At 33.4% G+C, this 23,999-nt stretch overlaps 2 protein-coding genes across 5 annotated transcripts in view; one reads left to right on the forward strand and one right to left on the reverse strand.

Annotated features, from left to right (window-relative positions):
• DIP-epsilon (Dpr-interacting protein epsilon) overlaps positions 1-23,999 on the reverse strand; it is a 293,049-nt gene that overhangs the window by 254,691 nt on the left and 14,359 nt on the right. For 3 of the 4 annotated variants that reach the window (XR_011420230.1, XM_070219383.1, XM_070219384.1), the window contains exon 2: positions 12,115-12,456. Coding sequence is in view for 2 of the 4 variants with exons in the window: in XM_070219383.1 (XP_070075484.1) it covers positions 12,115-12,244 (130 nt within the window). In the remaining 2 variants the exon portion in view is untranslated. The remainder of the gene's footprint in view (positions 1-12,114; positions 12,457-23,999) is intronic. The other variant, XM_070219385.1, reaches the window with a different exon arrangement.
• Positions 1-23,999, forward strand: part of LOC108054720 (uncharacterized) — a 158,251-nt gene that overhangs the window by 103,902 nt on the left and 30,350 nt on the right. The window contains 1 exon segment of the mRNA XM_070219389.1: positions 9,178-9,311. Within this exon segment, the coding sequence (XP_070075490.1) occupies positions 9,289-9,311 (23 nt within the window). The 5' untranslated portion in view covers positions 9,178-9,288.

Consider the following 23,999-nt stretch of genomic DNA (forward strand, 5'->3'; position numbering starts at 1 on the left):
CTCGGCGGGATTTAGTGTTATGCAAGTAGCCCAGACCCGAGGTTCAGTTTTTTTCTGGAGAGTAGCAGGTTATTCGTGTTAGGAGAGTTTTCGCTCACTCGTTCGCTTTTGGGGTAAATTCTTTCAATCGGCGGCTTGTCCGAAACAATCAAAATTAAAAAAAGCATGCAAACTCTTACCCTCTGAAAATTCCGATGAAGCGCTCCATGGTTCCAGGGGTATACTTGTTGAAATTCCTTGGAGAGACAAATTTTAATTATTTCGTCGCAACAGCCGTCGATACCCAAGATTACGGTTGATTCTCGTGCAGACAGTTACAGGCGAAAGAAGAGAGTTAGGCAACGCTTGTACCGACTTGGCTGCGTTGGTATTGCAAATACACGTAACACGATCAATTGCACTTTGGGTTACGTAAATTTAGGTGATTTTAATAATTTTGTTTAGGAGTTTTTATGGTTGTTTTCATTTGGCTTGAGATTCCGTTGGGGAAGTCGTCGAGAAGCCTTCGGGGTCCCTTTGCCTGTCCCAAATGGAACGGATCTCTTTCTTTTCCAGGTGATGATTTTCTTTTGGTGACGCCCACTAGCCTAGCCGACTAAACCCCACGCGCCGCCGGGTGCTGTATAGGTTATCATGGCGTGATATTCTGATTGCGTACGATGGGTTCCTACACAATTGGGGAGGGTTAATTTCGATTTGTCTGGATCCTATTTGATTTAACTTACGTCCAGTTTGTCGTGTCTTGAATTTAAGTGCTGGTTTCTTTCTGTTTCGGTTTTAGACGTTGAACTAATTGATTGCTTAATAGTGATTTGGGTAAACACGAGTCGGATGATCACTGATGGCCAGGATTTAAGAGGATTTGGTAATCCACGTGGTGTAGCCAGAATTTAAGTGGGACTCAGTTTTATAAGCCAACCTTTCACTTAGAGTTCTCGAAACAGAAAGACTGAGTTGTTCAAAATTCAAACGCTGGGAACCTTAACATCCGGCAAAAGCTAATTTTTGACGTTCCCCTTTTGGATCACTTTCCGTCCTAATTTAGGCAATTGGGCTTACGGGTGGTTACGTACTACGTTATCGGTAGATAACTCGGATAAGTAACGAGAGCTCATTTTATTATCAGTTTTTTTAGCTAAAGGTCTTAAAGTTGGTACATTACATTTGTCTGCAATCACTTTTTTATAGGTCGTTGGTCCATGGACTACTATGTTGGCTCCTGTCAGTCAACAACCGCGTCTGGCCCCCAAAACAATTTCACATTTTGGTCGAATTTTTCTGAGCGCAGATTATTTTGACAATGGATGTAAAGCCCTTATGTTTCTTATAGCAAAGCACTCAAAATCACAGAAAAGGCTACTTTATATTTATAGCAAAACACGTAACTTGGAAATTCCATTCCGTGAACTAGAGTATTACCAAACAAATAAACCATGGCTTGTATGCCGTCAGTCAGTTAATTTAGTTAAGTTAGATTCTAAAATTTTATTAAAATAATTTTTTTTCTGTAACAACTGGCTTTTTTAATGAAGAATGCCAGATTCTCTCAGTTTTCCCCATTTAGAAGACTGTGGAGATCCGATTCGCAAAGGGTGGTTTTCGTAAAACATGTAAAACGAATCTCTCTCAGAATAGAGCAGACTGCAATGAAGTGCTGTACATCCTCGATTTCTCGCATGTTGCATAAGCTGCATTCCAGTGATAGGTTGCTGCTGTATGGCCTGCCACTTAGAGGTAAAGTCTCGGATCTAGCTTGGAAGATATGTTTTATGAGTTCTCCTTTATGTTAAACGAACACTCATAAAAATTAATTTCTAAATTTTAGAAATTTCGACATTGAATCGGCCTACCTTTGAAAATAGAAAAAAACATTTCTTGTTATTAGAAAATTTGCCTTTGAATATAGGAAACCTTTCTAGATAAAGAAAATTCAAGAAAGAATTTTTCTTGAAATTATAAAAATAAAAATCTCATATGTTTTTTTGGTAATACTGTATATTAGCGGACTCCCCCCGAAATTCGCGAAAAAATTATTCTCGATGGACCGCGATTTCTTAAGAATTTACGTGCAAAAAGAACTTGGCGGTCGGCTATGGTTCTCTTGTAATTGAATTTCAAAGTTCCCGGGCTTGCTATAAAAAACAAGTATGCTTTTCTAACGTTTGCTATAAAAATCATATATGTATATATGTACCCTTTTCCTTTTTTGTCAAAATAGGACTAATTTAAAATTGCAAACATCTGAGTAATTGGTATTATAGGGAACTAGTCCTCACAACCGCGTAAAAATGATCCTCGATGGACAGCGATTTCTTAAGAACTCTCATAACCATGGATGACGACCCGTGTATTTTAATTATGATCATGAGAAAAAATCGCGGTCCAAGGAGGATTATATATATTAACCTTTCTTTTAGTCTTTTCCACCCAAAACCAAACATAAAGATTGAATTTGTTTTTTTTAAGAAAAAATCGCGCAGTCTTTCTTATACTTTCCTTTTTAAATGCACTACTTTCAAATACTTCCTATTCGGGAATACTTTAGCAGAGAGATTTCTAGTCCATAAAAGGTTATTAAAGAAAAAACCTGGAACTTTACCTCAATGGTGTTCATTAAAACTATTTAAATTAAAAAAACTCTACATTTTTTATAGAAAGTTATTTAAACAATTAAATAATTTTATAGGAACTCATTTAAACAATATATTAATTTTATAGGAACTCATTAAAAAGTAATTACTTTGATTGAAAATATGAGAAAAGCACCCTTGTTTTTTATAGCAAACCCGGGAACTTTGAAATTCAATTACAAGAGAACCACGGCCGACCGCCAAGTCCTCGACAATGTCCACATTGCCAAAGGATTTACTTGGATCGTGTGCGGCGTCAGCCGCAAGCAGCCGTTCAGGGCTGCCGTATGTAGATTGGCGGTTTATTTTTTATTATTTCTGTGACCCAGGATTTTGTTGTAAGGGGTGATATCACCCATATCACCCCCGTGAATCCGCGCATGCTGTGACCCCTATGGTTTTGACGAGCATTAAGTGAGCGTGATTCCACAAATTCCACACTGTAGTTCGAAAGTTTAAGAATTTTAGTTATTTTTTAAAGAACGATAGTTCCTTATTGTAATTACAAGAGTTAAGAAATTAGGTAATTAATTTTTGAAAATACCTTGTACCTTACCTATAGGTAAAATAAAGCACTAATTGTCACAAAATTGTATATCACTTCCCCATCGGGTCAGATAACGACCGAGTCATCTCGTGATGCAGTGCTTGTGGGAGTTTTCCTCTGCATTTTGTTTTCTCTGCATTGGCGAAAACTTTAAACCCTTTTTCGGAAGCAGAAGTTTTGTTTTCTTCCTTTTGAAACTTGTGATAAACAAAGCCATAATTCAAGAAACGTTTTTCTGCTAGCAGCCTCACTCAACTTCCACCTAAATGTTGCTCAAGTGTAGGGAAAATCAGAGTGGGGCTTCCCTCAAGCTCGTCAAGTCTTTGTAAACATGATAGATTTATAGTTGGCTAAGCTTTTGTGGTCGGAAAGCTGGATGTTTGGGATTCTAGCCGGCGACATACCAGTGTGAAACGTGAGGCATACTTAATTTCATTGTTGGCCCAGGCCCAAGCTTACACTGAGAAAAAAAACAGTCTAAAATTAAGAGAAATATTTTTAAATAAAGAACCTTTTTTCATAGGAATGGGTCAAGACCGATTGCTCAAATATTAAGACAGAATGTTATTAAATGAAGAACACTTATTGTAGACCAAAGAACACCTAAGAACATATTTTATTAATTTAATATATCAATGGTATAGAATTAAGACTAAATATTCTGAATTTAAGAGTATGGTAAATGAAGAAGTGATCTTCTTTTAAGATTAAAAAAAACTATATTTAAGAATATAAATTAATTTATTTATTTCATTACATTCTCAATAATAAGAAATTAATTTCAAAAACAATATTCAGTCATACAAGTTGCTTCTGAGATAAATTAAGTGTATCATTATACTTTAATTGTTTTTTTTTTTATTTTTAAATTCCAAATTTATTTTAAAAATTCCAATTTTAAAAATTCCAAAACAATTCACAAAAACCTGATGAGTGTCCTAAAAATTAAGGACATAAGGTGTCTTTGGATCAAAAATGCATCGTAGAAGAAAATATTTTTATTTAATTTTTAAACGCTGTTCACAAATGAAGATTTTTAAACTTTGCTGTGACTTTTAAATTTTGAATGCGCCCACTTCCTCTTGTGGTTGAGTTAGATTGAATTTTCCAAAACGACCGTATAAAAGAGACATGTAACTATTTAATTCCGAAAAGATTACCAAAATTGGTTGACCACTCTTGAAGATATATCCCAAAAGACGAAGAAAATTTGTGATTTTCTTAAATTAAAGATACCGCAAATACCAGAGCTGATGGACTATAGGCGTAGTGGCAACTTATGCTTAGAAAAGCCTAATTTATCGAAATAAAATGGTGGCAGGCCTGGACACCGACCCATGTCACATTTTGTCGGCCTGTGTAATTGTTGTAGGGGGCGAGACCCTACAGCCGCGAACTAAATATCCTCGGTAAACAGCGATTTCTTAAAAATTTATTTGACCATGAAGGATCAATATATAATTTTTTAAGGCAAATCTGAAGAAATTGCGGTCCAACGAGGATCATTTCCGTTCACCTATTTTGTGGTCTTGGCCGTCACACAAGCCCATTACGAATATTTCATACATCTCAGCCATAGACGTAATCGCGCTTTTTTTTTACATTTTGATTGTCTGCGCCAAAATTTCAGTTTTTCTTTTGTTTACAAAATTCAATAATGGTTTTTAATTTTATTAATTTTTACGTTTACGAATTTTTAGTTTTCTTTTTTTTAAATTACTTGATGTACACACAATAAAAAACTTGGTAAAATCAACTGTAATAATTGTCAAACAGGCCCCAACCAGCAAAATTGTCAATTCTTTTAAGTAAATAGTCATTCTACAACAACAAAATACACACAATTAGCAAAGACACAAACCCAAAGCAAAAACAAAATACACGTAACTATTTTAATAGTTACGTAACTATCTTTGTTGGTCAATTTTACCGAGCAAATTTTTTTGTGTGTAAGTATCGCGTTTTAAATGTTCCAATCGTGAAATTTGGTTTAAGGTTTATTAAGGTTTTGAACAACAATTGTTTGCATTTCGACAGAAAGTATCGCCTAAAATCAAATATTTTTGGAATAAAAAAGTTTTGTTCCAAAAGGGCAGTTCATAAAAAAATTTTGTAGGTCTGTTTCGTGCACGCTGGTATTTTTTTTCGTACATATCATACATTGTTCTTTCGATCTGCACTTAAATGTTTTACTTTTTATAAAAACAACAACTCTACAAATTTTCAATAAAAAAGTATTTTGGTGTCGTATAGTTTTGAAACACACCATAAATTCTTATGGTGCACCACCATGGTGGTGGGGACCGTAAACTAGAGTATTCCCCCGTTTCAGTTCAGAATAGAGCTGACGAAAACGTGGTTTCGAGAAAATGGTATTGAAACTAATAAAATATATATACTGCATAAGAACGGTGGGTGCCGTCATCCTGGTATAAGTTCCAAAATAGGTCCAATTTCTTCGTGAAACTTTCATGACACATTTTTAAAGAGTTATTCTACCAATTTAAGTATTAAAAAAAATTGAATTTTTACTTTTTCTAAATGTTTCTCACCCCTTAAAAGAAGAAATCGAAAATGTTTCTTATTTTTTGATGATAAAAACCCAACCAAAACCAAAGCGCAAGGGTATATTGTATTCGTGCAAAAGTATGTAACAGATAGAAGGAAGCATTTCCGACCCAATAAACTATATATATTCTTGATCAGGATCACTAGCTGAGTCGATCTAGCCATGTCCGTCTGTCTGTCTGTCTGTCTGTCCGTATGAACGCTGAGATCTCGGAAACTATAAAAGCTAGAAGATTGACATTTTCCATGCAGATTCTAGGAGTTCCTACGCAGCGCAAGTTTTATTGTGTTTATCAATACCTATCGAAATGTAGAAGAAATTTTTTAAATCCCCATCTCCTTCGCACTTTCTTTAGCTGAGTAACGGGTATCTGATAGTCGGGGCACCCGACTATAGCGTTCTCTCTTGTTTTTTTTGTTCTTGTAGCGTTGGGAAAAAAATAAAACCAAATTCAATTAAAACCAACGAGTAGCAAAACTAACATTAAAAACCTTGTTTTTTAATTATTTTTTTTTTTATTCTTACATAGTTCTACCCGTTACTTGTAGAGTAAAAGGGTATATTGTATTCGTGCAAAAGTATGTAACAGGTAGAAGGAAGCGTTTCCGACCCTATAAAGTATAAATATTCTTGTTCAGGATCACTAGCCGAGTCGATATAGCCATGTCCGTCTGTCCGTCTGTCTGTCCGTCTGTCCGTCTGTCTGTACGTCTGTCTGTCTGTCCGTCTGTCTGTCCGTCTGTCTGTCCGTCTGTCTGGCCGTCTGTCTGTCCGGCTGTCCGGCTGTCCGTCTGTCTGTCCGTCTGTCTGTCCGTCTGTCTGTCCGTCTGCCTGTCCGTCTGTCTGTCCGTCTGTCTGTCCGTCTGTCTGTCCGTCTGTCCGTATGAACGCTGAGATCTCGGAAACTACAAAAGGTAGAAGGTTGAGATTTTCCACACATATTCTTGGGCTTCTTACGCAGCGCAAGTTTAATTTAGCCGAGTGCCACGCCCCTTATAACGCCTACAATCACCCACTAGCGATTTTAAAATTTGTCTGGCGCCCACACCTTTAAAGATTTCCGAGAAGTATAAATGCAATTTTGTTGTTTAGGTTTATACCTATCAAAATGTAGAAGACATTTTTCGAATCGGATCATTAATTAAAAAGTTATGCGCAATCAAAAAAAGGTTATATATCTATCTCCCTCGCACTCCCTTTAGCCGAGTGACGGGTCTTAGATAGTAGGGACACCAACCCGACTATAGCGTTCTTTCTTGCTTAAAATTAATTTGTCTTTATTTTTAAGAAATTACAAAATCGTTTAAAAATATTTTTTTTTTAAAGAAGAGGTTTTAAGAGAAAATAATGCAAAAGACATGAGGTCAATCGAATTACTACAACCGGGGATAAAGATTTTCAATGAGAGGGTACTTTTTCAAAATTCACGTTGCTTGGCAAACTAAATTCTAATTTTTTTTGACCAAATCGTGATACACGTGTTAACTTATTTTCCGAATAGAACACGTAAAAAATTTCGCGCAAATCAAAAATGTAAAAAAATAGTTTTGGCCAAATCTGTTCGGTTTGTAAAAGAGCCGCCCATATAGGTATTGACAATTGTAGGAGAAAGGTCTTTTGTTTTTTATCTCCCATTTTGACTATCGCTTACTAAGCTTCATGCATTAGGTACCAATCGGAATGATGAACATTTTATGCAAAACACATTAAATATTTTTTTGGTAGTAAAAAGTTTACCATCAAATAAAAAGTTGTTCTAATAATTTAAGTGTTAAAGGCCCGAAAACTTTTTCGATTTCTAACTGCGCATTCTTTAAATAAATTCCTACAAAAATTGTTTTTTAATTTAGTAAAGGTTAAAGTAAAAGTATATATATTGATATAAATGTTATTACAATATTGTTATTATAAAATTATTATATCAAAAAATTCTCCTACATTCCACTAAATTTATAAACAAGCTTAAATATTTGATTTGATAGAAAGTACATAAATTGATATCTTCCCCGTCGGACTAGTCATTCAAAAGTAACAATTTTTTAACATTTTTAGCAGGGATCGTAAACAAGAGTTAACCTATTAAAAAAAATTGACATATAACTCTTATTCTCCAATTTTTATTATAAAAGTTGACAGATAACTCTTATTTGTTGATTTTTATAATAAAAATTGAAATTAAAGATTGAATTGAAATACCTCTTGAACTGAGGCGTGCATTGGTTTAAAATTTATATGTATGTAATCTACGATTGAATACCTTTCTGTTGATATGCCATATGTCTCTAGAATATTTTTTATAATGTACCAAATGGGATAAGAAAAACAAGAAAGGAAGCTAGCTTCGGCCTGCCGAAGCTTATATAGCCTTGCAGATAAAGCAAACACCTATAGTTTAATGCTCACTCAGTTCGGTTCGAGGGATAATTATACCCGTTACTCGTAGAGTAAAAGGGTATATTGTATTCGTGCAAAAGTATGTAACAGGTAGAAGGAAGCGTTTCCGACCCCATAAAGTATATATATTCTTGATCAGGATCACTAGCCGAGTCGATCTAGCCATGTCCGTCTGTCCGTCTGTCCGTCTGTCTGTCTGTCTGTCTGTCCGTCTGTCCGTATGAACGCTGAGATCTCGGAAACTATAGAAGCTAGAAGATTGGCATTTTGCATGCAGATTCTAGGAATTCCTACGCAGCGCAAGTTTGTTTCAAAATGGTGCCACGCCCCCTCTAACGCCCACCATCGCTTATATACGATTTTAAAAATTTTAATATTTTGGAAAAGTAAAAATGCAGTTTTATTGTGTTTATCAATACCTATCGAAATGTAGAAGAAATTTTTCAAATCGGACCATTCGTTAAAAAGTTATGCGTGATCAACGTTTTCTATCTCTATCTCCATCTCCCTCGCACTCCCTTTACCTGAGTAACGGGTATCTGATAGTCGGGGCATCCGACTATAACGTTCCCTCTTGTTTTGTTTTTAAGTTGTCAAAAATCAAAACGCCTACTTCCTACAAAGTAACAATTAATTTTCTTATATTTGTTTGAATATTCCTATGGGAGCCTTAAGATATAGTGGTCCGATCCGGCTCGCTCCGACATATGTACTACCTGCAATAGAAAGGATACTTTCGGGAAAGTTTCATGGCGATAGCTTTTAAACTGAGAGACTAGTTCGTATAGAAACGGACAGACGGACATGGCTAAATAGTCTCGGCTATTGGTGCTGATCAAGAATATATATACTTTATGTGGTCGGAAACGTCTCCTTCACTGCGTTGCAAACATCTGACTGAAATTATAATACCCTCTACAAGGGTATAATAAAAGTTAAGCAAGGGTGCATAACAGATGACATATAATTACAAAAACGGGTTAAGTTAATTGCATTCCAAATCACATATAATCCGAGATCTATTTGTTTAATTTCAGAAACAATAGTTATTTGATTGATTCCGACGAGAGCTTGCATCTTAAATCCGACAGCACTAATTTCAGGGCCGAAAAAGAGCGTTCTACGGAGACCTGAGTAGCAGGAACGCAATGTACAATTTTCGCCAGTCGGTGTAAGTGTGGATAGGTAAACTTCTTTCCTTCCCAATACTCCATTGTGTCCGATTTTAATTCGGCTTAAAGGTAAGGTGATTGTTTGTTTCCGTAATCGTCAATTTAAGCTGAGGATCAAGCTCGCTGTCGGATTCTTCATTGCTTGCTACATCAAATGGATTTAAAAAGTCGCTTAAAAAACCACTTTCAGATGAATTTTGAGATTAAGTCGGATTCGAATTATCCTCTTCTTTCAGTTTGGAACACTCCTGTTAAATAAACAACATTAGTTTTATAAAATTATAAAAAATATTCTAGAGACATATGGCATATCAAAAGAAAGGTATTCAATCGTAGATTACATACATATAAATTTTAAACCAATACCAGTTCAAGAGTTATTTCAATTCAATCTTTATTTTCAATTTTTATTATAAAAATCGACAAATAAGAGTTATTTGTCAACTTTTATAATAAAAATTGGAGAATAAGAGTTATATGTCAATTCTTAGGCAATTGCGATCAAGTTTTTCTGATCTAAATTATCAAGGATTGCCATGAAAACAAAGAATTTTATTTTACGTTTTCAAACACTCTCTGTAAAAGGCATGGAACACATTGGTTCTACCACTTTTTAAATAACCTGCTAGTTTGGCGGAAAAAAAATAAAACAAGATATATTTTCCACGGTCACCGTTTCTAAACGACTGACACGTGCTGTATGGTATTCAAAGGTATTTAAAATGCTAATTGTGTTGACTAAACAGAATTGCTAAGAATTGGATATTTTGGAATTTTTCCAAAATTGATCCTGGGAAAACTCGCGTTTGCGATTTATAAAGAATCTGAAATGAATCTGACGAAGAGCAAATAGTACTTTCCGTTAGTAAGAATGCGCAGAAAAGTATGCGCCATGGATTTATTGGGGAACAAGTTCGTTTTTGTCGGTAAAAAGGTATTAACAAAGTTAAAATTCTTATTCGCAATAGAAAGTGTCTGGGTAGCCGAGAAGCTTACCTATTTGGCTGAAGCTGGCCGAATAAGATAACACCAGTTTACAAAAAAAAATCGATGAAATATACCATGAATGAAACCTTTGTTTTTCGGTAAAGTACGTCTTCCTGATTAAGAAAATGGCACTTAAAATTTTTTTTATGGATAAAATTTTTTTAAAGTGTAAAAAACGTTTTTGACCTTCTTTTAATTTCTAACTTGAGTTGTGGTTAACCGATTTCAACCATAATTCACTCATTTTACAGGTAATAGAATGCCCTCCAACTTTCTTATACATTGCATTGAGTTCAATTCATTAGTTTGGAAGCTACATTTCGTCAAAGTTGAAAAAGTTAGAAAAAATGGCTTCGTTAAAAATACACGCCTAAAAGCCGAAATTAGGCGTGTATTTTTAACGAAGCCATTTATGCCAGCATTTTTGCATTTTTTCTAACTTTTTCAACTTTGACGAAATGTAGCTTCCAAACTAATGAATTGAACTCAATGCAATGTATAAGAAAGTTGGAGGGTATTCTATTACCTGTAAAATGAGTGAATTATGGTTGAAATCGGTTAACCACAACTCAAGTTAGAAATTAAAAAAGGGTCAAAAACTTTTTTTACACTTTAAAAAAAATTTTATCCATAAAACAATTTTAAGTGCCATTTTCTTAATCAGGAAGACGTACTTTACCGAAAAACAAAGGTTTCATTCATGGTATATTTCATCGATTTTTTTTTGTAAACTGGTGTAATTAAAAAAAAAGTTTTTTAGTCGAATGTGTAATGATTTTTTGTCACAACACACATTAGAGCCCTGCATGAATGGATTCAATGAATTATTTTGAATTTTTTATTTTATATGAATGAATTAATTAGAATTTTAAGTTTAATAAAATTCAATGAATTTCAATTTTGAGTTTAATAGAATTAAATGAATGAATGGCATAAATTCCGAAATAATTCAAACGACAATTTATTTTGATGAAGAAAGGGCCATAATTTTGTGATTAAATCTGCCTGAATTTTATTTACTATGCAGTTAACATTGATTTGTTAAAAATTTTCCACTTTTTGTTCTCAAAAGAAAACACAAAAAAAATCTGGAAAATTCAAAAAATTCATAAAATAATTCATTCGATTCATTCAATTCGAAATATATTAGAACAACATTCAATTTAGTTCACATAGAATTGAATTAAACAAATCAGAAATTTCATGGCATACTATGATAAAACAAAAATTGAATGATTCATGCAGGGCTCCTAACACACATACACTAGTCGGCATAATTATTTTGACAAATTTTAAAGTTAAATCTTCTTATATTTTGAACTTATAATAGAAACATTTTGGCACCTATAGAAAGAGCACTTCAATTCCGTTTAAATGACACAACAATGTTCTTAACCCTTTAAGCACCCTTTGAAAAGTTAGAAAATTAGAAAATTTATTGTGAGGGTCAAATTTTCAACTTTTTTCCTGGGGCTTAAAACAAAAATGTTTTTATGCAAAGTTTTTCCCCAATAAAAATTAATAATAACTGCAAAAATAAAAATTTCAAAATATTTTTCCTTGTATTTTTTGTGTAATTTAAACGGAATTGAAGTGCTCTTTCTATAGGTGCCAAAAGTTTATATTAAAATTTCAAAATGTGACTACAGTTAACATTCAAATCTGTCAAAATAATTATGCCGACTAGTGTATCAGCTGAAGTGTTAAAAATGCGTTGTCACTAGTATTTTACCTGTTCAAGAGGTGTTATTGTTTGATATTGATAATGATTAAATTTAAATATTAAATTATAAAATATTATTTCTTTTAACTCACCATTGTTAAGGGTTGAGCCGCCGACTGTGCCAGCGTTTCCATCACTTCCAGTATCGGTGCTTAAAGACACAGTTGTGGCCAACAGACCCACATACAGAATAGAAGATATTGCTTTGATATGGTTTATCATTTTGCTGGTGGATAGATATTACTGTGTTTACCCGTTCCTTGGTTTTTTATTGGAATAAGGTGATTAACTATCCCACCCAAACATTTTGTAACATTACATAATAGTTATTTAGTGGTTTTTATAAATTATACATTGTAATCGTTGAATTTAGCTTTTTCTAGCTTTCTAAAACGCTGCGCGCACCTTTGTAATTGTTGTTATGGTATCTGCCTCTGAAATATATGAATGCCATCATTAATAACTAAATTGGTTACGGGTGCACGAATTTCGCATAGCGCTGATTTGGACAGTAATTCTTATGTACATACATACTACAAAGTATATATATATTTTCTCAAAACTTGTCTACAAACAAATTTTTTTATACCCTTGCAGGGGGGAGACGTTTCCGACCACATAAAGAATATATATATTCTTAATCAGCATAAATAGCCGAGTCCATCATTGTTACTTAGTAGAAAGTAGGCGTTTTGATTTTTGACAATGTAAAAACAACATTTTAAGTAGGCATACCTGCAAGGGTATATAAACTTCGGCTGGCCGAAGCTAACTTCCTTTCTTAATTTTAAATGTTTTTTTTTTACTTTTTTAAAAAATAAAGTGATTAAATTAAATTGGTAAGAGGTTTAAAGCATTAGTAATTTAACTGTTAACAAATGTAAAGCACATGAGAACGCTGTAGTCGGGTGCCCCGACTATCAGATACCCCACCCTCAGCTAAAGGGAGTGCGAGGGAGATGGATGTTCGTCACTACACTGTAACATTTTTTTTTCCTAAATTTTAGTAAATCGCAACAAAATGAAAATTTTCTTAATTTTATAAAATTTTCTGAATTTTAGAAACTGTTTTCTTGAATCTAGGAAAAAAGACCATAGAAACAGAATTTTATGAAAAACTTTTCTTAAATTTAGGAAAATAATTTTTTTTCTTAAATCAATGGTGTTTTTCTCTAGTTTGCTCTCCGAAATAATGGCGATTTCGCATTAAATTAAGAAAAAATGTACTTCAGGCCTTCCTCATATATTTATATTTCATATAAAATACGGTAAATTTGTTTAAATTTTTCTGAATTAAAAAAAATTTTCCTGAAAACAGAAAAGTAGAATTAGAAAATCACCATAAGGGCATATTTAAAGGGCATAATAGATTTGGCTATTAATAATATTGCAGGCCGCAAATAACATCCTTCTCTAATATTAATTTTTATTTTTGATTGCAGCAATAATTTAAATTTCAGGTATTGTTGATAATTTGTCAGTAAGAAAGTAAATTGTAATAATAATATATTAAATGCTTAATATCAATATTAATAATTATATTTTTATCTAATTTGTTTTTTTTCCTCTTTTTTGTTTAGGAAATATTTATAATGTTATTTTTATCTTTTTTGTTTTCTTTTCTCTTGTTTTTAGGAAATATTTAAAATGTTTTTTTTTTCTATTTTGTTTTCTTTTCCCTTTTTTGTTTAGGAAAAATTAATAAGTTTCGTTTCATCTTTTTTATTTTCTTTTCTCCTTCTTGTTTAGGAAATAAAATAGTAAAATAAATATGTATGCATTTTATTTAAATAAATAAAAATTTTTAAAAATAAAAAAAGGCATTTTTTATTAAAAAAAAAATTCTGGGTTCAAGAAAAGTACTTTCTGGATTTTAGAAAATTTTTTTAATTCTATGGCAATTTTTCTTGACTTTAGAAAAGCATTTCTGCTTTTCAGATATTTTTTCAAAATTTTAGAAAATTCCTTTCTAAAAAATACGGTAAATCGCTATCGACTGAAATTCATGGCGAATTTCTTGATTTAATGGCGATTTCGGGATGTTTTTTTTTGAGTGTAGTAACTAAAATTCAGGCAGATTTAATCACAAAATGTTGGGCCTTTCTTCTTCACAAGAAATTGTCGTTTGATTCAATTCTTCAATTCTTTCAAACTCAAAATTCGAATTAATTCATTCATATAAAACAAAAAATTCAAAATAATTCATTAAATCCATTCATGCACGGCTCTAGTTAAAATACAAACCTTCCGATTGGTACATAATGCGTGAAGCTTCATAAGCGATGGTCGAAATGGGAGATAAAAAACAAAAGACCTCTCTCCTACAGTTGTCAATACCTATATGGGCGGCTCTTTTACAAATCGAACAGATTTGGCCAAAACTATTTTTTTACAATTTTGATTTGCGCGAAATTTTTTACGTGTTCTATTCGGAAAATAAGTTAACACGTGTATCACGATTTGGTCAAAAAAATTAGCATTTAGTTTGCCAAGTAACGTGAATTTTGAAAAAGTACCCTCTCAATGAAAATCTTTATCCCCGGTTGTAGTAATTCGATTGACTTTCTTTTGCATTATTTCCTCTTAAAACCTCTTCTTAAAAAAAAAAATGTTTTTTAACAATTTTGTAATTTCTTAAAAATTAAGACAAATTAAGATTTTAAGCAAGAAAGAACGCTATAGTCGGGTTCGTGTCCCGACTATCTATGACCCGTTACTCGGCTAAAGGGAGTGCGAGGGAGATGGATATATAACCTGTTTTTGATTGCGCATAACTTTTTAATTAATGATCCGATTCGAAAAATGTCTTCTACATTTTGATAGGTATAAACTACAAAACAAAATTGCATTTATACTTCTCGGAAATCTTTAAAGGTGTGGGCGCCAGACAAATTTTAAAATCGCTAGTGGGTGATTGTGGGCGTTATAGTGGGCGTGGCACTCGGCTAAATTAAAATTGCGCTGCGTAAGAATTTGTGTGGAAAATATCAACCTTCTAGCTTTTGTAGTTTCCGAGATCTCAGCGTTCATACGGACAGACGGACAGACAGACGGACAGACAGACGGACAGACAGACGGACAGACAGACGGACAGACAGACGGACAGACGGACATGGCTAGATCGACTCGGCTAGTGATCCTGAACAAGAATATATATACTTTATTGGGTCGGAACCGCTTCCTTCTACCTGTTACATACTTTTGCACCAATACAATATACCCTTTTACTCTACGAGTAACTGGTATAACTATGTAAGTATTAAAAAAAAAATTATAATTAAAAAACAAGGATTTTAATGTTAGTTTTGCTAGTCGTTGGTTTTAATTGAATTTGGTTTTATTTTTTTCCCAACGCTACAAGGACAAAAAAAAACAAGAAAGGAAGCTAGCTTCGGCAAGCCGAAGCTTATATACCCTTCCAGATCATTCTATTAATTTACAAATCGCAAAAATGTTAAAATTCCTATTATTTCACATTAATTTTTCAATCGTTTCTATGGGAGCTATATGATATAGTAGTTCAATCTTTTTAAAATTAAAATCGAAATTCGGAAATATTTAAAAATAATCATATCCCAGAGTAGAAGAGAATGTAATAAAAATCAACAAAGATATCATTTTTTTCCTATTAATTTACATTTAATTTTTCGACCGTTCCTATTGCAGCTATATAATATAGTGATCCGATTTTTTAAATATTTAATTCGAAATTCAGAAACATATAAAAAATAATATTCCCAAGAGTAGAAGATAATATTTGAGAAAACACAGCTAGAATTTTTTTAACGTTTCCTTTCTATGGGAGCTATAAGATATAGTTGTCCGATCCGGTCGGTTCCGACATATATACTACCTGCAATAGAAAGTTTCATCCCAATAGCTCAAGAACTGAGAGACTAGGTTGCGTAGAAACAAACAGACGGACAGACGGTCAGACGGACAGACGAACAGACGAACAGACGGACAGGCGGACGGACAGACGGACATGTCTAGATCGACTCGTCTAGTGATGCTAATCAAGAATATATATACTTTATGGGGTCGGAAACGTCTCCTTCACTGCGTTGCAAACTTCTGACTGAAATCATAATACCCTCTGCAAGGGTATAACAAGAGAGAACGCTATAGTCGGATGCCCCGACTATCAGATACCCGTTACTCAGCTAAAGGGAGTGCAAAGGAGATGGAGATAAAAACTTTGATCCGTCGTAACTTTTTAACGAATGGCCCGATTTAAAAAATTTCTTCTACATTTCGATAGGTATTCATAAACACAATAAAACTGCATGTTTACTTTTCCGAAATATTGAAATTTTTAAAATCGTGTATAAGCGATTGTGGGCGTTAGAGGTGGCGTGGCACCCTTTTGAAACAAACTTGCGCTGCGTAGGAACTCCTAGAATCTGCGTGGAAAATGTCAATCTTCTAGCTTTTATAGTTTCCGAGATCTCAGCGTTCATACGGACAGACAGACAGACAGACGGACATGGCTAGATCGACTCGGCTAGTGATCCTGATCAAGAATATATATAGTTTATTGGGTCGGAAACGCTTCCTTATACCTGTTACATACTTTTGCACGAATCTAATATACCCTTTTACTCTACGAGTAACGGGTATAAAAATACTTTTAAATTAAAGCGCTTTGGTTTTGGTTGGGTTTTTATCAGCAAAAAATCAAAAACATTTTCGATATTTTTAATGGGGGAGATACATATAGAAAAGTAAAAATGTGTCGTGAAAGTTTCACGAAGAAATTTGACCTGTTTTGGAACTTATACCAGGATGACGGCACCCACCGTTCTTATGCAGTATATATATTTTATTACTTTCAATACCTTTTTCTCGAAACCACGTTTTCGTCAGCTGCGGATTGTGTATTTAAAAAAGTATTGGGTTTTTATCAGCAAAAAATCAAAAACATTTTCGATATTTTTAATGGGGGAGATACATATAGAAAAGTAAAAATGTGTCGTGAAAGTTTTACGAAGAAATTTGACCTATTTTGGAACTTATACCAGGATGACGGCACCCACCGTTCTTATGCAGTATATATATTTTATTACTTTCAATACCTTTTTCTCGAAACCACGTTTTCGTCAGCTGCTTTAACAGAAATGTTTGTAATAAAATTGCCCACTATCTACCCTACCTACTTAATGTAGAAATTTGTACCGTAAGTATTTTTTGTTAGCCAAAAACAAAATTATGAAAAAAATAGATTTTAGACTTTGAAATAGTGCCACAAACATTGTTTTTGAGGTACTCTATGTAAGTTAGGCTTAGACAGTTTCTACATTATAACTATCCGCAGCTGGCCTACTTTTTTAATGTAGCCTGACAAAAAAAGTCCCACGGCTGCCATTTTTAAGGATAAAAACAAAATAAAAATCGTTTAAAATTTATAAGAACAATATAATCAATATGCCAAGTTACAAAATTCCTTATTTGTTAAAAAAATCACGTAAAACTTACAATAATTACATTTTTATAGGTATCTCCCCTTTAAAACTGATTAAATGTAATTAATTTAAACCTTAAATTTTAAGTTTTTTGCTAAACAAAAATTTAATTTTCTTTAAAATAACATTTTTTAATGTTAAAAAATAAAAAAAAAGTCTCATTTTAGGGGCCCGGTTTTTTATACACAAAAATGTGCGATTACTTATCGCCGATAAGTTTAAAAACGATCGGTTGAGCCATAAACAAATGCCGATTAACACGGACTTTAAAAACCAATTAATAATAACCTTGTGACAGCCTCATCCGATGAAGACAACAATCAATTATGTAATTGATCATGCAGACAGCAGGTGCAAAAACAATAAGGTCACGTGTCAACCACTGTTGTCAATTACGTAAGAATATCTAACCCCACCTGCTAAGTTACATAATTGCCGTGGAAGACGCTTAGCATGCAGAAAAGTTCCACGTGGCCGTCGGCACGCGCCGAATGCAGAAACAAGAAGATGACACCTATGGTGAACAGGTGGATGCAATTGCGTGGCCTGATTTAAATACCGCTGACATACGGAAATTGGACACTTTGCAGGTGGATGCACCGGCGTTGCAAAACAATATATAGTTGGTCCTGGCTAAACATATGCAATATGGGAGGAAAGTCCTTTAAGGCCGACAACGACTCAGCTAACGTTGTCAACAATGTTCAAGTAGTTGATCACACAGAACAGATTGATAAACTATAAACGTCCTGATCATTATTGCTGTCCTTTTGCTCCTTAATGTGGCTATGAATGCATAAGTAATTTGAGGAAGAAATACCCAGTGAACAATAGTGATATCGAACGCGCTCTGGGCTTAAATACCATTTCGCAGCAATAAGGTGAAATCAAAAACGAAACAATTATACCATAACATTAACAAAACCATGGGAGGAAAGAACTCCAAGGACATAATTGCCAAATACAAATAATAGACCACAATCAACAAATCGCGGATGTGTTCTATATTCTCCTTTTTATAGCTGTGCTCCATTTAATCCGAATCGCCATGAACATCCAAGCATTGCGAAAAGTACAACACAATCATCCGTTTACAGTATAAGTGTGCCGAGAAGGTAATTGCATGAAACGGTAAACCGCCAACGGCGCCAAAGTATAATCCCATTGACACAACGAAATCGGAGTGGGGTGAAGACCCGTACCCGCGACAGTCGTGTGCCACGAAAAACGCTCGATCGGCGAAATTATATATTACTATTTTTGTTGTGCGAACTTGATCTCAACCATATGTATAACTTAGTGTAATAAGTGAAGTATAACCACATATTGGTACCCCAAAAGAGTGTAGACGTGCGCAAATATATATTTAACAATTCTTTAAGGTTACAGCCCATACAACAGTAAGGAGTAAGGTGAGTTTTACGGAACCCAAGTTCCACTCTCTATATATTATTTCTTATTTATATATATTTGTGCATATAAAGAATACATAATGTTAACTACGAAAGTTATTGCTAAAACTATGAGAAGGATTCAGATTTCAAAAAAAAATCGACTGAAATCGCCCTTGGTTTTAGAAAATCGCCTATGAATTTGCTTTACTGGCGATTTTGTCTATATTAAAGAAAGTAGGTTTTTAAAATCAAAGACGATTTTTCTAAAAATCAAAAAAAAATAGACTGCAATTTAGAAATATTTTGCTAGAAAGTAAAAAATTATTTCTTAGAATTTAGAAAAAAAGGTTTTCTAAAAAATAGAAATACGGTTTTTTTTAAATATAGACAAATATTTTTTAAGAAATAAAAAAAATTTTTTAAATTCAGAAAATACAAAAATCTATTTTCGGGCTTCGGAATTATACCCGGTTGTTTCAGTGACGCCACGGCCTTTGTGTTGTTTTTTTTTTCGTTCTTGTTTGTCACCTTATTTGAATTTCCTTTAATTGGTTTTGTGTGGTTTCAAATTGGAACTGTAATAATAACTGAAATGAGTATACAAATTACAAGTTATAAATATAAAAACCCAATAACTTACTAATTTGAGAAAAACATCTTGGTCGCCGCGCGCGGGAATCGAACCGCTAACCGCTCGCCTCACAGTTTGCAGTCAAGCACTATACTAGCTACGCCACGGAAGCATCACGTGAGGCGCTGTACAAAGTCTATTCACATTTTGTTCTCCTATTTTTACTCAAATTGATCTGGCTTTCTTCTGGTTATTCCTTTTAGTTGATCATTTAATTTTGCTCTTAAATATTTATTGATTAATATTAATATTTATATATTTATTATGGTTCAATAGTAACAGTAATTGAATGTTTCAAGTTTGAAAAACTTAAACATCATATTTATCAAAATATAATTATTCATGAGCTAAAAAAAATGCAATACATTTTTTTTTATTAATATGTAACTATTAATGTAAAAAAAAAAACAAAAAGACACCATGAGTTTTTCGTCTCGACGTGGGTTTGAACTCACTCTTGCAGCCGCAAGCTTGAATAACATATGCATGCACGCACGCGTTAGACCCCTAGGCTACCAATCCCGGAAATTTTCTTCAATTAATAGCGACGTTTTCTTAGGCTAAAAAAAAAATTTCTAAAAAGTGTATAGGAAGGGAAAACGATCAACTACGGTTAAATTTTTTATTTTCTAGAAAAATATTTCTTAATATCACACATTTTTTTCTAAATGTTAGAACAATCTTTAAACATTTTTTCTGTTATTAGAAAAACAATATTTCTATTATGTAGAAATATTTATTATTTTAATGGCAATTTTTTTTAGTTTTAGAAAAGTTCAGTCTTTTTTTTTTCTAAAATCAATGGCGATTTTAACCCTCAAAAAAAGAAAGGAAGATTAGAAAAATAAACCTTATAATTTAGAAAAAAAATTGTTTATACTGGATATCAAAAAAATTTTTCTAAAAAAACTCGTTCAACTTAAAATTTTTTTGAAGATTAGAAAATTTTTCCTCTTTATAGAATATTTTTTTACAGCACAGAAAAACTTTTTTTTTCTATATTTAAGAAAAAATAATTTTTGAGTGTGTGCTAATGAAATTTTTACTTCCAATATCTGCTAATGAATTCGAACAAAAATATATGGATTTATACAATCTAGATTTTACTTAACCATTGCACTAACTATCAGATATTTACTATTTTAAAGAATATTATCTTAATAAGTAGTAAAAACCGTACTACGGGATATAATATCATTTTTAAATTTTATTATTAAGTACTTTTAAATAGGGGAGTGTAGGGTAATTTGACGAGTAGGGTAATGTGACGAACTCGTCGAATCTCATATATAACGTCACGACAAAAATTCCAAATAAATGTAGTCGTCTCCCCTTATCGTGTCGACAATGTATTTACAGTAATATTAATAAGAAGTCCCGTTATTTGTTCGTGAGGTAATTTTCGCTAAAAATGTGGTGCGCACTTGTGTTTCAGCAGTGCCAGAGCAAAGATGAGTGGAAAATAAAATCAGGCAAATATATGCACGTATACATGAGATCTTTATCAACAGTTTTTGGTACCTCGCGTTTTTTTCTTTTGCGCCGTTTGAGAGTGACACCGTTTTTCCTCCAAGTCTACCTTGTAGGGTATCGTGACGAACTTTTTGTAGGGTATTGTGACGAACTTTTTTTATTCAAGAATTTTAATTGTTATCGTTGATTATTTGTAAAAAAAATTTAATAATACCAGATAACATTTACTGCTGCAGTTTTATTGTTGTTTTTAATAGTGAGGTCACTTCTTTCTTTTCCGTATCGAAAATAACTTTTCCGTAAATTATATATAAAAAATTTTTTTTTTTTGTTTGTGAAAAGGATGATTTACACCAAACGCTGTGGGATTTGGCTACGTTGAAATTTAGAATACAAATTTTTCAGAAATATGCTCAGTAAATGAAGGTAACTTTCTGCTTTTACACTTTTAAAAAATATTGATTTTTGGAGAAGTTACATTAAAGAACAAATCGTTCGTCACATTACCCTACAACTTTTGAAAGTGCAAAAAAAGAAGAGAAAAGAAAAGAAAAGAAACGCTGTGGGACTTGGCTGCATTGGAATTTCGAATCCGAATTTTACGGGGATATGCTCAGTAGATGTAAGCAACTTTCTGCGTTTACACTTTTGAAAAATATTGATTTTTACAAAAGTTACATTCAAAAAACGAATCGTTCGTCACCTTACCCTACACTCCCCTACTTATACTTTTAAATTATACTAAAAATATTAAGTACCTCTAATTAACCTATATTTGTAATAATATTAAGCATTTATATAACACAGACCGACAAAATGTGACATGGGTCGGTGTCCAGGCCTGCCACCATTTTATTTCGATAAATTAGGCTTTTCTAAGCATAAGTTGCCACTACGCCTATAGTCCATCAGCTCTGGTATTTGCGGTATCTTTAATTTAAGAAAATCACAAATTTTCTTCGTCTTTTGGGATATATCTTCAAGAGTGGTCAACCAATTTTGGAAATCTTTTCGGAATTAAATAGTTACATGTCTGTTTTATACGGTCGTTTTGGAAAATTCAATTTAACTCAACCACAAGAGGAGGTGGGCGCATTCAAAATTTTAAAGTCACAGCAAAGTTTAAAAATCTTCATTTGTGAACAGCGTTTAAAAATTAAATAAAAATATTTTCTTCAACAATGCATTTTTGATCCAAAGACACCTTGTGTCCTTACTGTTTAGGACACTCATCAGGTTTTTGTGAATTGTTTTGGAATTTTTAAAATTGTTTTTCTTACTTCCTTCACAGTGACGATTCACAAACAGTGCCCAAACCTGTCACTATTTTACGTAACTCATAACTATTTTTGAGCACAAGTGACCCTTGCTTTAAAAATATTTATACATGGGCGTAAGTTAAAAGCTGGAGGGGGATAACACTTCAGGCATTTCAGCCCCCAAAGATTAGTAGGCTACGCTCATATGCTTATATTCAAAGCAAAACTACTTAGATCGTTTAGAAATATGTGATTTAAAATTGTGACAGGTTTGGGCACTGGTGCATGTTAAAAAAAAAAATTAAATTTAACTGAGTAAGCTAACTACAATTAATGAGTTCTAATTATTAGCATACATTTTATATTATTAAGCACTATTTTTTTAATTTACTCTATTACCTTTCAATTAATTTTAACTACTTTTATTATCCATGTTAATCATATGTATAGGTAATATTTCGATAATATTGTAAACTCTGTATTCCGTTTTTCTATTAAATAAAAATTTGTTTTTCAGCGGGAGGTATGCGCACTTATATTTGCATGTTCAAATATAAGCAGCGCACAAACCGAACACTGATCCAACGGCAAACGATTTGTGAAAGGTAATCGTATTTCGATTAAGTGCTCGAGTTAGCTACTCGGGAACTTACGGGCAGCTAAGACAGATGACAGACGAAACAGACGATCTATATTATTTTTCCCAGGCACTTTTAATAATTCTTTCTGGTTATGCGGGAGAGGTGAGATGCTTACCAAGAACCCACCCCATCCTATCGGACTCATCTCCCTCGGCCCATGTCCTCAGGACAGGGCACTAATACGCCTACGTAACAACCGGTTAACAAAAACACAAAAATATTGAAGAAGGAACTTTTGTCCTCTTTTTTGTCCTTTTTAATTTTTGTTGTCCTTTTTTCCCGGTTTTTTTCGGCTGATCGGCCTGTTTTTTAAGCTGAGGGATGGCAGCACTGACTCAATGTGACTAGCGCGATAATTATAAGTGTGCAATTGTAGCGCTGGGATATTAAATAAATAAATTAAAATTAAATAAAACTACTCAAGCACTAGACCAGTTGAAGCCACGATATGACAATGATGTATTCATTTTTATATCCGTGCAAAATTATGTAACAGCTAGAAGGAAGCGTTTCCGACCCCATAAAATTTCTATATTCTTGATCAGGGTCCCTAGCCGAGTCGATCTAGCCATGTCCGTCTGTCCGTCTGTATGAACGCTGAGATCTCGGAAACTACAAAAGCTAGACGGTTGAGAGCGCCACGCCCCATCTAACGCCCACAATCGCCCACTTACGATTTTAAAATGTGTCTGGCGCCCACACCTTTAAAGATTTCCGATAAGTATAGTATATCCCTTTAGCTGAGTGACGGGTATTAGATAGTCGGGACACCAACCCGACTGTAGCGTACTCTCTTGTTTTGGACTAGCAGATGTATCACAGCTTTAAAGACTTATATTCATTAGCAGCTATAAGAGGTTCTCTACTATCGTTAGGGTCAACGCAATTTTCGTTCACATTCTTCTCTCCAAAGTCGATTCTAATACCAAACTGTATTACAATGAAAAACAGACTTTTGAGGCTCTGCCATCATGGAATAACTGCTGCAAACTGGTAACTCATAGGTGCCAATTCTTGGAGAGCGGTTCCAAAGGGAAGGAACTAGCAGATTCGCACGAGTCGAGAAAATTGACAAGCGTTTATCGTTCTTCTTTTGGACCTGCGAAGAGATTGGGTC

The sequence above is a fragment of the Drosophila takahashii genome, chromosome 2L (assembly GCF_030179915.1).
Source record: "Drosophila takahashii strain IR98-3 E-12201 chromosome 2L, DtakHiC1v2, whole genome shotgun sequence".
Lineage (NCBI taxonomy): Eukaryota > Metazoa > Arthropoda > Insecta > Diptera > Drosophilidae > Drosophila > Drosophila takahashii.